Raw genomic sequence first — 16,133 nt, forward strand, 5'->3', positions numbered from 1 at the left:
AGGTCTCCATCTACTTGCTATTGTAAACAGTAAGCCAACAGCTGGAAATGGGCCAGGCAGCCTGTACCCAGAACGGGCAAAAGGCTTCCCACTAGGGTGCAGTCTGATCTAACAGCAGCATCATGCAGACCTGGAGAACCGTGGGAATGGAGGATGTGCTCATGGTAAGGCTGTTGGTGGCTGGCATCTATAACCTAAAATGGATCCCACTTACCTCCCTCCTCATCTTGATTTCTTTTCAGCAGTTAATAGGCGTTAAACCATCCTCAGGGGCCACTTCCCTTCTGTTTCTAAAGCTGTTGCTTCTAAGGAGAATGTAAAGGCAATGCCTGCTTGCTGCCCGTGCTGGGAGGAGCTAGCAGCCAACAGACACATTTGCCTTTTGTTCACATTTCATCTGAAAGGGCAAGAGCTAGGCAGACCCAAGACTCGCCAAGCAGCCCTGGGCGGGCTTAGGATGGCGGGTGGCTTCCCTCAAATGCCAGCCTCCTGTGATATGAGCATAGCCCTGAGGAGTGAAAACATGGCTTTGTTTTAGAAAGGCCAGCTGAAAATTGCCCATGATCGAGGCAAAGACCATGGGCGCTGGGAGCATCTTGCTGTTCGGGGTAGACACAAAGAAAGAACAAAATTTATCTATGTAGTGCTGCTTCCTGCTGGGCACTGACTGGCACTCGCTGTCTGCTTAATATGCTATAAAAGCAACGTGTTCGTGTGGAAACATTAAAAGCTACCAGGAAATAGAGAAGAAACAAAAGCATCATGATCCCTTATGTGTTTAACTTGTAGGGAGGGAAGTTGGCAGTGATGATGACAGTGATGGTGGAGGTAGTGATGGTGATGGTGGTGATGGTGGTGAGGTGATGGTGATGGTGGTGCTGATGGTGATGGTGATGATGGTGGTAAGGTGGTAGTGTTGCTGGTGGTGATGGTGGTGATGGTGGTGAGGTGATGGTGGTGGTGCTGATGGTGGTGGTGGTGATGGTGGTGAGGTGATGGTGATGGTAGTGCTGATGGTGATGGTGGTGATGGTGGTGATGGTGATGGTGGTGATGGTGGTGCGGTGATGGTGATGGTGCTGATGGTGGTGGTGGTGATGGTGGCGAGGTGATGGTGATGGTAGTGCTGATGGTGATGGTGGTGATGGTGGTAAGGTGGTAGTGTTGCTGGTGGTGATGGTGGTAATGGTGGTGAGGTGATGGTGGTGGTGGTGATGGTGGAGATGGTAGTGATAATGATAATGGTGGTGATGTGGTGGTGATGGTGGTGATGGTGGTGGTGGTGATGGTGGAGATGGTAGTGATAATGATAATGGTGGTGATGTGGTAGTGATGGTGGTGATGGTGGTGGTGGTGATGGTGGAGATGGTAGTGATAATGATAATGGTGGTGATGTGGTGGTGATGGTGGTGGTAAGGTGATGTTGATAGTGGTAGTGATGGTGGTGCTGATGGAGATGGTAGTGATAATATAATGGTGGTGATGATAGTGAAGATGGTAATGTTGGTAGCAATGGTGAGGATGATGGTGGTGGTGATGTTGGTTTTTATTAATTGTAGTCAGGCACACTACTAAATAAGCACCTTGATACATTTGCTTTTTTCTATTTATCTGTGCCTTTAAATACAAGCTTGGGATTACATGTACTTTGTACAAGAGTTTGAAACTCAAACTCTGACGAGCAAATCTCAGTAAGCGAGAGATAAAGAGGACTTCTTCATTCCGATTAAAGTCCTGTATGTCAAATCTGTGCTGAGCACAGACCAAGAAACAGGGTGAGGCCACAAGCTCTCCATTCAACCTCAGGTGGAAATGCTCTCCAATGCAATAAGGCAGGAAAAAGAAGCAAAAGGTTTGTACATGGTAAAGAAAAAGAAAGACTGTCTTTATTTGTATAGGGCAGCGGTCTAAGGAAACACCTAAAGGAATCTACAGAGCAGCTTCAGAAGCTTAATAACACCACCTAGGACGGCGACAGAGCATGAAGCCAATGTGCAAAAGTCAGTTGTACTTCTAGAAATCAGTGATAAACAACCAGTGCTTCTGTTTGAGCTCCTGTCCTCCCTGGGGAAATGGCTGCCCCAGTGCAGAGGGCAGAACCTGCATTGGAGGTGTGAGTCCATGCTGGTAGATTGACACCTGTCCCCTAGTGAACCAGGAATCCCTGTCCGTATCACCTGTGCCACGCCAAATGGGCACAAAGGGGCCTTGATTTAATTGGAACATTCTTATTCATCAGTAACATTGAACTTTGTTTGCTTGTTTAACTTCCTTTTTAATCACAAGACGTCTCCTGGGGATTTCTATCACAAACACACCTCCTTACTTTTCACTAGCTCCCTGTGCTGCTTATCTTTGCTACCAATGGCAATCCCTGTGCCCTGCATGTGGACCCACTCTTGGGGCACGGCTTGCCAGAATAACTTGATCTCTCTGTATAGGTCAGGGTCAGTGGGGGGACGGCTCAGGGCTCAGTCTCCAACCTGGCTTCCCACAGTGGATAGCGGGGCCTACGGTTAGGGGCCTGGGTGACTCCTTCCCAGGGACCTTCTTGCCAGGATACTCTGGGTGTCTGCAGCTTGACATCTGCAGAGTTAGGTCCCATGGCTTTTAAAGCAAAGTTGCAGAGGTAGCAGTGTGTCCCCTTGGTCACACGCATCACTCACCTTCCAGAGAGGGACAGTACCACTTGACAGACTCTTGAAGTAAAGAGCTATGCCTGGTGTTCAGTGCCCACACTTAAACTATTTTGAGCTATTTAAAAATTAGATGTTCCAAGGTTTAAACTGATACACACACAGCCGTCCAGAAGTAAATGCTGGTGGGTGGCAGCACACATCTGTCCAATCTTGGATCCATCCCAGGCTATCAACCCCTGGAGCCATTTGTTCTGGATTAAGGTGTGGGTTCAGAGTTTATTGATGTCTGTTACTTAGGTCAACACAGGGTGCTGCATGCTATCTGTGTCTCTGAACATGGTTGTGATCACTTAGCAATGTGTCCTGACCACCTTGCCATGTCAGACTGTGTGGGTTGACTCATGTCACACCATCTTTGCAGTAGACTAGACAGGGACAGCCTCTTTGGATCCAACCAGCTCCCTCCTGCTGAGCATGGATGGACCTTGCTTTTCTCTCATAAGCAATCTTGCACAGCCTGGCTCAGTACAAACCATTCTATACAATCTACCCCAAAGAGGAGATGCTAGGCTAGTGTGGCCTGGCCTCTGAATCCTCACCAAGATTCTGTAGGTACCCTTCCCACTCCAGGCTTCTTCCACTAGTGGTTGTCTTTAGCACCCAGCACACAAACCTCTTTTATGTGTTGGATGGTTCATTTGTTCATTGGTTAGTTGGTTGATTTCTTTTCCCCTAATGTTTACTTGCTGGATGGCTCATTTGTTCATTGGTTACTTGGTGGGTGGCTCATTTGTTTATTGGTTAGTTAGTGAGTGCCTCATTTGTTTATTGGTTAGTTAGTGGGTGGTTCATTTATTTATTGGTTAGTTAGTGGGTGGCTCATTTGTTTATTAGCTGGTTAGTGGGTGATTTATTGGTTAGTTTCCGGGTCCATGGACCGTATTGCCACCAAGGATGATGCTCTCAGTGCTTTGAGCCTTCAAAACTCTGGCAGAACATCCAGGAAGGCTTTGTGTCTCTGGTGGTGACAGGCCATCAATCTGGAAACGCTTGGGATAAGAAAGCTTTGACCTTGTGTGACTCCAGAATGAATCAGAGGTGGCAGGGTCCTCCAGCATTCTATGATGCAGCAAGCACTCATGAAAGATTGCTGAGGAAAGACATCCTGGAGCCGCCCTGTAGGTTTCAGTGACCCTATGGTCAGTGGGACCCCGAGAGGGTCTGGTTTGCAGCTGGCACAGTTATGTAACCATCTCTTAGCACAGCTTCACGGCCATATAGATGCTAAACCTGGACCAGCCACTCCCTGAGTTCTCTCAGGAGTTGGTTTGGCTCTATAAACCACACCCATTCAAGGTCAACCAGGGGCATAATCTGTCTCCTGGCGCCATCCCCCACTTCCTCCAGAACAATGAGGCAAAAACTACCTTTGAGGAAGCAAGATGAACCACCTGGTTCCTTATTGTCTCACAGGCCAGATCCTACAATGAGCAGGTTCTGCTGCAGTGTCATATTCAGGGAGCCTGGCATTCAGCCTGTCCCTCAGTGACACACCTTGTTTGGCAGCTGGCTGTAGACAAGATGTTCTTGACACAGGTTCCATTCTGTTGTGGTCATAATTCTTTGAGAAAAGCCAGGGTGAGAGAAACATGTCTGTTAATAATCATACACGAGGAGCAGCAGTGATCATCCAAAAGGAGAAAAAGATGCTGGGCAGATTTGGGAGAAGCTAGACACACCCTCTCTTCCTGCTGCTGCCTGGGGTGAGGCACTCCTGTGCCTAGCCCTGTATTCACATGGCCTCAGAGTCTGCATGGTGGCATCTGCTGATTCCCATATAGCACTGCGTTTCTCTCTGTGCTCTTCTGCTCTTGGCTCAGGCCTCCTTGCAGGAGTCTTTGGCATATGTTGTCTCCACCCCTCCATTCCCCATACCTCCATGGAGTCCTTCCTGTTGGCTTGGCTCTATTTTGAGTAACAGTATGTGTGTCTTGCAGGTGAACTTTGTATCTGGGGTGTCACCCCTGCATTTAGGGGATTGCATTAGGAAGAATTGCAGGTGCACGTGTCTGAGCCTTTCTGAAGGTATCTCAGCCCATGTCTGGGCTCGGTGTACAAAGTAATGTAAAGGTACCAGGTGTCTAGACATCAGGCCAGCCTTCAGGAGAGGTGAGAGATGGGCAGTCACAGACTAAAATAGAGAAGCCTTTGGGTCACTGGCACCCTCTATAATAAGTTGTTCCCAAGCAAAGGGGCAGACTCTCCGTCTTTCCTTATCCAGATTTTCCATAAAACTGCCTATCTGGGACACAGTGGTCAGTTGCTTCCTGAAACCCATAGCTTTCTGCCAGGAATGAAGAAGGGCCTTTGTGATGAAGAGAAAGCCAAGTGGTCAGAGATGCTTGTCCAGTCCAGCCATGGAGCCCAGCAGGGCACTGAGGAACATATTGATGGTCTTTTCTGGAGGTAGATCTGGGTAATGATGACTTATGTAGCCCTTCCTGAGATACTTCATCTTCTGGGGAAGTAATTTAATTTTAGTCTTTCTATTCGTGGTATATCTTGTGTATATCACTTCTTATACCATGCCATTATCCATGGTTTGCCTGTCCATCCATCTACCCACCCATCTAACCATCCACCCACCCATCCATCTATCTATCCATCCATCCATCCATCCATCCATCCATCCATCCATCCATCCACCCATCTATCCACCCATCATTCATCCATCTACCCATCCATCCATCTATCCACCTACCCATCCAACCATCCATCCATCCATCCATCCATCCATCCATCCATCCATCTATCCTTTCATCCATCCATCATCCATCCACCCATCCTTGACTGATCTGCCATCTACTCACAAAACAGCAACCAAAGGCAGAGGTGTCTCTTGCCCAAGATTAGAATGCCCAAGCATTCTTCAACCACCTTTTTTTCCCCCTTTCACAACTCCTCCATCATTCTGTATCTGTTCTTCCATCCTGAGGGTTGATGGAACTTACAACTGTGAGTTTTGCAAACAAGTGACCTATCTTTCCACGGCACTTTCTGAAGGACCAGGATGGTCAGTGTTTTGGCGCTCTGGAAAGTAAGATAAGGGCAGGCAGTGTTTCTGTCCACAGTATGACCTCCAGAGACTCTGACAGCTCTACCTTTCCTCTCTGGAGTGATCTTGCCCTGTCCCTTGGGCCTGTCTAGTACTCTCCTGCATGGATACCTGTGAGGGGCAGGGACTCAGTAATACATCTGCTCTGGGAGCATCCCACCAGCTTCCCATCCATGATGTAGAGGGGGAAAATGAAGGCCTTAGATCCCATTTCTTGCTATGTTGCTGATTTCTAGACTGTCCACCACTACTGCCCATGTGAGTCCTTAGCACTCATCCCTTCAGACAGAGTTCAGGGCAGCAAAATGAACTTGGCAATTGTTGTGAAGGAAATACTGGTCATTCTGTGTGAAGGAACAGAGAGCTGTGTATAGTAGAATAGCATGAGCAGCCCCCACCCTCCATGCATATACCCTCCCCTCCCCCCACCTTCCATGCATATCCCTTCACCTCCCCCTCCATGTATATACTCTGCCCTCCTCAGCCCTTTATGCATATACCTTCCCCTTACTTCCCCCTTCATGCATATAACCTCCCCTCCCCTCCCCCACCTTCCACCCTCCATGCATATACCCTCCCCTCCACCCCTTCCCCCACCCTCCATGCATATACCCTCCCCTCCCCCCACCCTCCATGCATATATCCTCCCCTTCTCCCACTTCCACCCTCCATGCATATACCCTCCCCTCCACTCCTTCCCCCACCCTCCATGCATATACCCTCTCCTCCTCCCACCCTCCATGCATATACCCTCCCCTCCCCCACCCTCCATGCATATACCCTCCCCTCCCCCACCCTTCATGCATATGCCCTCCCCCCCACCCTCCATTCATATACCCTCCCCTCCCCCACCCTCCATGCATATACCCTCCCCTCCACCCCACCTCACACCCTCCATGCATGCTCTCCCTAGGCAGAGCCCTGCTGCCTAGGGAACCCTGGGCTTTTATAGAAAGAATCAGGGATATGACTGAATCTGTGTAGAGGGAAACCCCAGGGTCTGCTTCTCAGAGACAGAACTGACTTCTGGTTCCTACTCTGTGAAGAAACCTCTGCCTTTGGTTTCCCAAGATCTCCTTCAGTTCTAACCAGTCCTTCTTCAAGTCTTACCTTCAACCCCATACCGTGGGGTCAAGTTTGGCTGGCCATGCTGTTTTTGTTGTTGTTGTTTCATCTCTGACCCCCCCACCCCCTTGATGCTGGTTACCCATACTTTATAGTCCCTGTCCCCCACCCTGAAGGGATAGGGGGAAGTGTCCAGTAGGTGGCACCATGGTAGAGAAGGCTACATGGGGCAGACAAAGCAAGCCATTCTAGGTGCAGGCTCCTACAAGGCTGGCACCTTACACTAATAACGGCTCACCACTGGCCAGGTCCACCAGCCGGGGGACATGACTCCAAACCCTTGTGAAGGGGAAACAGGTTCCCAAGAGTCTGGCCCCACCCAGCCCCACACTGCTGGATCTGCTGTGCCTTGGTGTCTGTCACAGGTGTACATTTGTCTTATGACAATCTGGGGCTAAATGGGGAAGGTTGTCCTGCAGCGTGCCCTTGGATGAGTCCCCACAAGGTTGTGGCCGTGATGTGGAGATAGGCTAGCTAGTTCAGGCTTCCTGGGTGAGGGACAGGCTGAGGACCCTGTGCCTGGAGAACACAGGAGCTATGAATGACAGTTTGTAGGAGGTGAAGGGACCCATGTTTACGGTAGCTTGAGGTCAGGGCACCAACAGCCAGAGGTCGCGGAGAGCAGAGAGGGAAGAGGGCCCGGCTAGCTTTAAAGGCCACACTGCCAGCCTGCAGCCCTGGCCACGCCCTCCCTTGTCCCCAGCTTTACTCATTGCAGAAGAATTCATCTGGGCCTTCAAGGCATCCTGCATGTTTTCCAACCCCCTGGTTGACCTTGGATGAGGCCACTGCCCTCAGGGAGGGCTGGTGGGAGGGACCTGGGCAAACCCTCTGGTGCTGCCATGTCTTCTGGCCTGCCTCTCAGGCCTTCACTAAAAACTGGCTCTTTACCCTAGAAAGCCAAAGGGGAAGGGAGGCAGGCAGATGGTAGGAGATTGGTTATGGAGGCTGCGGGCCTGTATATGTGGGTGGGTCAGGAACCAGATCGTCTGAGTGGTGTTAGCATGCTGGCTGTGGCTCTCTGAACTCTGTGTGCCTGTTCAGGACAGAGGCTGTTAGTCCAGCCTTTCTTACTGACCCTTTGGCTCCTCTGCCTGTGAACTTACAGATGTGGACCTGAGTGGTTATTTAGAACACCTACACGTTCTTCTCTTGAGGACGAAGACCTTGCAACACAAAACGAAACACCTCACTGTTTCTCTGTTCATCCGTCTGTCCTTCTGTAACTAACCTTGTCTTTCTCAGTCTTTCTTCTTTGTGTCCCCCAGTCTCTATATATTCTGTATTTTCTCCTAGGCGTGGCAGTGAGAAAAAGGTGGTAACTGGGGCTCACAGTTTCTCCCTGTAGGCTGGATGTGGGGACGGCCTGGTGCCTTTGGATCATGGAGGCAGCCAGGGGAAAGGCCTGGCTGACTGTAAGATGGTGATACACTGGCCAGAGCTCAGATGACTAAGCCACAATACCCCCTCAGCCCTGGTGAGATACCAGTCACCAGTGAGGTACCAGTGGGGCAGAGGCTGCACTGGGGATTCTGAAACAGTGATTTCCCGATGACCGTACAGAGGTCCCGATGACCGTACAGAGGCCACATGAATCCCAGTGAGACTCTGGGGAGAGAGCTATGCCAGACGTGTGTCAGAAGGGGACAGGTAGATGGGCTGGAGGCCTCCTGATCCTAGTAAGTGTTTAAAATGTGCAGTTTACTGAGGATGTGTGTATGCCTAATTGGAGCAAAGGGTTGTATCACCCAAATCTGTTGGGTCAGGAGTGTGACCTCCCAGGACCTCTGACTGCTTCCCTCTCGCAACACCCAGGCTCGTAGCTCAATCTCTCAGCTGGTAGCTACTCTGAGAATGAAGCCTGGTGGGAGATGGAGCATGGCAGCCAAGGTGAAGTAAATTTTCATTCGCCAAAGCAGAACAGGAGAGCTGACCTTAATCACCTTTGACCTGCAATGTATAAAAGCCAGGGCTCACTTAGTCACTCAACAAACACAGCTGAGAGCTTCCTGTGCTCTGCCCCTGTCCAGCACAGGACAGGGGGCTCTGCCCTCCTCATTTCTTTTGGTGCCCGACCCCAATGGGGTGCACGATGAATCCTGAGAGCTGTCCCATGAAGTCCTCTCTCTCTGTAGTCGCCTCTGAATGTTGTTGTCCCCAGGCCCCTGCTTGAGCTGGAAGTCTCTGCTTGACCAGGGTCCTTTCTGGGTGTTTCCATCCCCTGAGTTGGGCAGGACTGAGGTGGCAGAAAGCATCAAGCCTGGGATTTTAGATTCTATTCTGAGAACACATCCTGAGAGGCTCCAGATGGTGACCCGGGTCTCACTGTGGGCTGGGACGTGTTCCTTTGCCAGGGGCTCCCGTCCAAGGGTTAGGCTGCTGAACATGGGCCTGGCTCTCCTCTGCATCAGGCTGGTGTCCCCACAGATGTCTTTTTTTGATTCTGAGCAGGAGGCAGGGGTGTTTAGATGTCAGCTATGACCAGGACGATTTCTCTTCTTTCTAAAAGCAGACACCTCATTCTATCTCCTCTTAAAGCCTGGGATCTCGTGGTGTTAGGCTGTGGAGTGCTGCTCCCGGGCCTTGTCAAGAGCTGTCTGCCTCTTTTGTTCTTCTGAGTGGAACGTAGACTGAGCCATAGTCTGTAGCTTCGCATGCCAGTGGCTCAGTGTTAGTGGTCTATCTCTGGGTAACAGGTCAGGAGAGCCCATGTGATGAGGCTCCTCATGCATGTTCCTCAAAGGCAAGTTTAGTATGTGCATAGCTGGGTAGCAGGCTGTCTGGAGAGCAGAGCCAGTTAGAAGTCCAGAGGCAATTATCAAGTTGTCACACTGAGGCTGCTACTCACAGGACAGATCACTACTGCAGATGTATGGAATCTAGGACTCTTGTGCCATGACTGCCTCACCACGGGCATGACCTTCGGGCAGGTCCAGGAGCTTACTACAACTCATGTTCCACTCTAGGATGATCACTGATTGGTGGAGTCTGGCTTGCTGCAATAATTCTTAATGCAAAGGGCTCTGGGAAATGTAGTTTTAGCCTCTAAGCCTGTGGAACAGGACTCTCTGGGAGGAGGCTGGGTCTAGCTGCAGTGAACAGATAAGGCCGGGCAGTCCTCTCTCTGGAACCTGGCCTGTTTCTAGATGGAACAGCCTGGAGAAGAGCAAGGGAGTTCTCGCATGCAAACTGTCTGGAGGAGGTAGTGGATCTCTGGATTCCTCGGGTTCTCTTGGGTACGTGCCTCTTACTTTGAAGCAAAGGCTTTTTGAGGAGCAGAGGCCATGGATGCAGAGCTGTCCTGCTCCAGTCTGAGTTCTGAGGGCACTGTGAATAGCAGTTTTCTCCCAGAGTTCTGGGGACTGCCCACTGGCAGGCTCCCAGTGGCTTTTGTGACTTCTCTAATGGGCCCCAGTTGGCCTGATCTTCCCCTGGGGCTGGGGTGACCCTGAACTTTCAGGCACATCTACCTGTCCCAATAGCCCGTCAGAGAGGAGGTGTTCAGCCTGGGTAAGGCATTGGCTTGAAGGGCAGATAAGACATCTTGTGTGGGAGGGAGAGTTTTCCAGATGCGTACATGCTGGACACTACTCTGGTGCTCCCCACACCTTGTTTAAGACTAAATATATCTTGCTCCCTGGCACGGAAAAGCCCTGGCCAGTGGGAAAGGTGGCACTGGGCCTAGGAGAGGTCTGGTGGCCTTTTAAACTTGTTTCGATACAGGTCTGCAAACCCAGTCAGGCTCCTGTGAAACCTCTCTCTGCTTTGACAATGGGGAAAGCAGGCATCAGCCTGGTCTGGGAAGAGCATCATAGACTAGATGCTGTGATGTAGGTCCAAGAAGTGCTCCCGGGATCCCCATCTCTTCCCCAGGCCACTGCCAGCCTTAGAGCTGAGTTTCCAAGATGATCTAAGATTTGGTGCTATGTCATTCTAGCCAGGTGTTTTGGCAGTTGGCACGGCCATCTTCCCATGGCTGTGTCCAGGCCTGGGACGGTGCCACACAGCCCTGCCAACACACTCAGCATTGCCTGTGATGTCCACCAAATGAGGGCTTAGCGAAGGCTTTGTCACCACACTGGGGGGTGCCGCAGATACGCCAGTGACTGGACACTGGGTAGTGTCTAAGAGCTGGCCAGTGGGCTGGCTGTCCACACTGTGTCCTTCATAATGATTTCCTGTAGAGGTGGGGAACCTTTCTTCTCTGGAGTTAATGATGAAGGATGGCTGCAGACCTGTCCGCTTAGGTTACCTTGGAGCATAGCCTGACAAGTGTAAGGTTCGAGACTCAGCGGCTGTTGCTGGAGGATTCTCACCCTGAGGAAGCATGCATGATCATCTTTAATACCTTCTTTAAAACAGTCCATCTGTCCTCCTGGGGAGCCCCACAGTAGCATCCACTTGGGGAGGAAGGTGAATTGAGTTTAAGAATAGTCAAGGGATGAGCCAATTTCAGCCTTCCGTGGCCTTCAGATGTGAGTGCTGAGTTGTTGCATCCTGATACAGACAAGCCCGTGAACAAACATACAAGAATCTATGTATTCAGGCATAGCTGGATCCAGATGCCCACTTAGTGTCAACCTCTGCATGCACTAAATTCCCTGGACATAGTTGCCTTCTGTGGCTTCATCTCCTGTGTCGATAGCCTACAGAACAGCAGAGTCCTTTTCCCTAAAGGAAGCACAGTCTCCAGCCTGGTCATGTGCCAGAGGTTTCACACCCTGTGGTACTACTTTGGAGTTTATTCTCTGCTGGACATCCAAGAGCCTCCTATTTGTTGTAACAGGAAAACAAGTAGTCTGGGGCTGGCATGTGTGGACTCAAAGGCCTCTTCATGTGAGGAGAGAGGGCTCTGACAGGGAGCATGTTTTGTGTTTGGGGGATGTTCTGGCTTTATTTCTGGCTCTGTGACAAAATACCCCAACAAAAAGAAGCTTAAAAGAAAAAAGGGGTTTGTTTCGGTTTAGAATTCCAGGTTGTTGCTCACGATTGTGGAGAAGTTAAGGCAGGGACTTCAAACACCCAGTTATGTCACATCCACAGTCAAGAGCAAAGTGAAATGACGCACCTACACTCACCTGCTTGCTTAGGTTCAGCTTGATTTCTTCACTCTTATTCTTCACGACCCCATGCCTAGGGAATGGTGCCGCCTACAGTGGACTGTCTTTCTATATAAGTTAATTTAAAGTAATCTACCCTCATAGACAACCAAATATAAACAATTCCTTATTGAATCACTCTTACAAGGTCAAGTTGACAAAGCTAATCAATGCAGGGTCAACTGCTGAGCTCTTGAGTAAGCACCTGCATTTCAGAGGTCAGAGGATCAAGTTTCTCCCATTTTCTTCTGAGTGGCTCCCAAAGGATGGAGAGTCAGAAGCCTTCCTAAAGGAACCTAAAGTCCCTGCAAGCATTCTTCTGACCTGAATATTTGGGCCCAGGTCTTTGAAGGACACCTCTCAGTTGAAATGGTTAGCAAGTGGCTTGTGTGACTCAGGCAAGTTGAGGGTTTGGACTAAGAAGTCCCCACAGGTTGTAAACCAAGAAAGGTTGGGAGCTGTGTAGGTGAGGCCAGGCTCTGACCCTGGGCAGCTGGGTGCAGGGTGGGGACAGGGCTCCTGAGCAGGCCCTCAGCTGCTTCTGAATGCCAGATGCTTATTGGGGACAGGGAGCGTAGAGGATGGATTAGGGTCTCATTTCAGTTGTCTTCACCTTCTGTTTGGGGGTACCCCTCAGTGTGTCCACCTTGGGGCTGACACAGTTTCTCTGTTTTTGCAGCTCAGCCAACAGATCTTCTGGAGATGCTAGATTTTCACAATTTGCCCTCAGGGGTAACGAAAACCACAGGTTTCTGTGTCACTCGACGATCTTCCAGAGAGCCGGATGCTGCCTACCGCGTCTCTAAAGATGCACAGCTCAGCATGCCCACCAAGCAGCTGTTCCCTGGTAAGAGGTGCCCCGTTCCCTCATTCCCGTCTGCGTGGCAGAGAGCTGGGGACTTCAGGCTTACGGCCAGGGGCAAGGACGAAGCCCGAGTGGGTGGCTAAATCAGAGCGACTTTCTGGGAGTCTTCCTCATTATAGTAAAACCTACCACCCGCCCACCACTTGTGTGTGCGCAAGGCCTTGTCTATGCCTCCTGGGATCCAAGTAGTCATTTTACACTAATGTAAATAAAGTAGTAGTTGATACTAATGACACACCACCATGAGAAAGGGTAGAAAGGAGGTGGATGTCCCCAGGGGATGAGGTGAAGCGAGATCTCAGGCCAGGGAAAGGAAATGCTTATACTGGGGACCAGGAACCTAACTGGGGCCAGTGACATTAAGAGACCCAAGTCCAACACCCTGGCTATCAGCTAGCTTGAGATTCTTAATGAGAATCTGCTACCAGGTGCCAGACATCTGGTTTTAGTGATGTGTCCAGAGGGAGCCATGTTGGTCAGAAGTATACATCCAAGTAATTCACCCACTTGGGTAGTTAGCTCCTGTTTTCCACATCTACTGGTGTTGATTGGGTGCTCTGGGTTTATTCAGTGGTGGACAGGTGATGGATTCTTCTTTGAATGACGATTGGGAGTTCAAGGTCATCCTTGAGGCTCCCTGACTCTGCTAACCTGGGTAAGAGGTGGGTCAGCCAGAGACACCCCCTTCTGCAATGAGAAGTCTGCATTCAGTCTTTAGTGGTTTGGATGTGACCCCAACACTGAACCAGAATTGGGTAGTTTTAGCAGTCTGTGCTGTCCCTCATGTCTCCACTGTGTTTCTGAATGATGCTATTGCCTCCTGTGTTGTCACCTCTGGACTTCTGTCTGGGTTTGTCCTCCACTCAGCATCTGGGATCACGGCCACATTAAGAGTTTACATCTGAGGAGGAAGCTGGGTGCTTTGGTCCAGGGTGTCATTTTGGATGGATGGGTTTAGTGCACCATGCATCTTCCTGGTAGCCACAGGGGAAGCAGCTTGCAGTCTCCAAGGAGCACACCTTTAGTGTAGAATCAGCCTGGCTCACAGATGCCAGTCTAATTCTCCAGTAAAGATAAATGTCCTACCATGACCCTCCATGAATGGGAGCCTCGCCCTTCCTTATGAGGAGCTACAGGGATGGATTCTGTACTTTATTTTTGGAGAAAGCATATTTGGGGGAAGGAGGTCACCATGAGAAACCCCAGTCTCATCTTTGTTTTTTTCAGAGCATTGTAATTTTTCTGTCTTGTGTCCCGAGAGTTAGAATTCCCTCATTGGAGCTACAGAGGCCCGGGCCCAGACTGGAAGGGTCTGCTCCTCAGGGACGGAGGCTCATGAAGCTGGTGTGGGGATATGGCTGCAGGAAAAAGGCTTCCAGCCCAAAGAGCTATATGCAGCCTACTGATATTTGTCTCTTTACCACTGTCGTCCACAACGAGAGCGCTAACGGAACAGGGAGCTAGAATTCCAGTCTGTCACTCTCTGCTCCCTGGGTAGGTCATGGTAAGAATTCTCACAGGATCAGGTAGCTGAGCCCAAGAAATCGAGTGGATTCCCGAATCACATGATAGGAAATATTTTTGAGCTCGTTGATTAGTTTGTTGTTACTTTGTTTTTTTGAGACAGAGTCTCAACTAGGCTGAGGCTGGTCTTGAACTTGCCGAGCAGCTACGGAGACCTTGAGCTCCCAGTCTCCTGCTGCCGCCTCCCAAGGGGTGGGATTACAGGCACGTGTTTGTCTTCAACTCTTATCCTCTTGCCCCAGCGTGGGGGCTCGATCGTGGATCTTCACCACCAGATCTGGCCGGCATTTATGTGTTTATTTTTGACATGGTATCAGCTGTTCTAGGTTAGCCTTAGATTTTGCTTTACAGTCAAGGATGACTTTAAACTCCTAATCATCTTGAATAGCCAGAAGAGTGAAGGCATGCATCAGTATGAGGTTAGGTGGTTGTGGTGATCATTCTCAGAGCTCCATATAGGCTCAGGAAGTACCCTGACAACTGAGTCCCAGCTCCAGTCCTAGGAAGATTTAGTTTTTGTGTTCTCCTGTCTTCAAATTGGGGGGAAGCGCACCAGGTTATACAGCGATTGTCTGACAGTGGTCAGTGTAACCAAGGTGGCTTCAGCGTTCTCTGCAGAGGAGTCTCTGGGGCATCCTCAGGCCCCACAGGTCAGTCTGGGAAAGCTGTTCCAGGGTCAGCATTATACATCATCTGGTGTCTGAGGCGGCATACCTCGGAGCAGGTGGTTAATCCTAGAAAATCCTGGAAGGTACTTCAGGCTTTCTGATTGACAAGTGCTCAAGGTACAGGTCAGATCTTATGGGATGTCTTCCACAAAACACATGTGGCCACATGCCAGCCATTGCGGTCACCTAGGTAAGAATGAGGGTGGCTGCTATCCACTGTGTGCCGCATTCCTTCAGTGAGCAGAAGTGTGTGTTCTCTGAGAGGCTGTGGATAGAGCAGTATGTGAGATTCTCTGGTCTGGGACTACCTCACATACTGAAGACATAAGTCCCCATAAAACAAAATGGAATCTCTTAGTTTAACCATGTCTTACCCTTCCTCCCCCATATAGTGGGATTTGAGGATGGCCTTTGCCTAACACTTCCATCTATAAGTCCCTTGGTTGAAGGATGGCCCACCTCTTGTCCCCATACAGAATGGTATATAAAACATCCAGTTTAGGGATATTTTGTTTCTTGCACCCCAATACAGTAGGCTATAGGGTGTCTGGTTGAAGGATGGCTGATCCCTTACACACCCTGTACTGTGGGGGTGTGAGGGTGCCCTTGAGTTGATGGCCCACCTTGACATCTACTTGGTGCTGGAGGTACTCTCCTCTTGATTCCTCTTAGGTCCCAGTTGTCTTATGGTGACAGGCCAGATGCAGGTGCCCTGTTCTATCTTTAGGCCCTGGGGCCATACTTGGTGGCCCCAGAATAACTCCATCCTGCAGGAAATGTCAGATAAAAGCTGTCCTTTAGGCCCATCATTCCCCATGGCCAGTGAAAAGTCCCATGGAAAGGTGAGGGGGGACAGATGACAGTCCCTCTGGACCACCAGGGGCCACTGCAGTGCCAAGCTGCCTCCCTGCCTCATGCTCTCCAAGTGATGTCATTTCCTGCCTTCACCCTCCCAAGCCATTGCACACTGGCTATTATGAGAATAACTTCCTTGATTATTGTTTCTGTCTCTTATGGAAAATGTCACTTCCTGGGAGCGAGGGCCATGTCTGCTCCTTGACCTGGAACCGGGCCCCTGTTAGAGGGACTGTCATAACTA

The 16,133-nt window shown here is 50.2% G+C and overlaps 1 protein-coding gene across 2 annotated transcripts in view; it reads left to right on the forward strand.

The window, feature by feature from the left end:
• The window catches only part of COL5A1 (collagen type V alpha 1 chain), a 148,762-nt gene that overhangs the window by 21,574 nt on the left and 111,055 nt on the right, over positions 1–16,133 (forward strand). For both annotated transcript variants that reach the window (XM_080927437.1, XM_080927438.1), the window contains exon 2: positions 12,657–12,824. In XM_080927437.1, coding sequence (XP_080783563.1) covers positions 12,657–12,824 — 168 coding nt within the window. The remainder of the gene's footprint in view (positions 1–12,656; positions 12,825–16,133) is intronic.

This window comes from Micromys minutus, assembly GCF_963924665.1.
Source record: "Micromys minutus genome assembly, chromosome: 13".
Classification (NCBI taxonomy): Eukaryota; Metazoa; Chordata; class Mammalia; order Rodentia; family Muridae; genus Micromys; species Micromys minutus.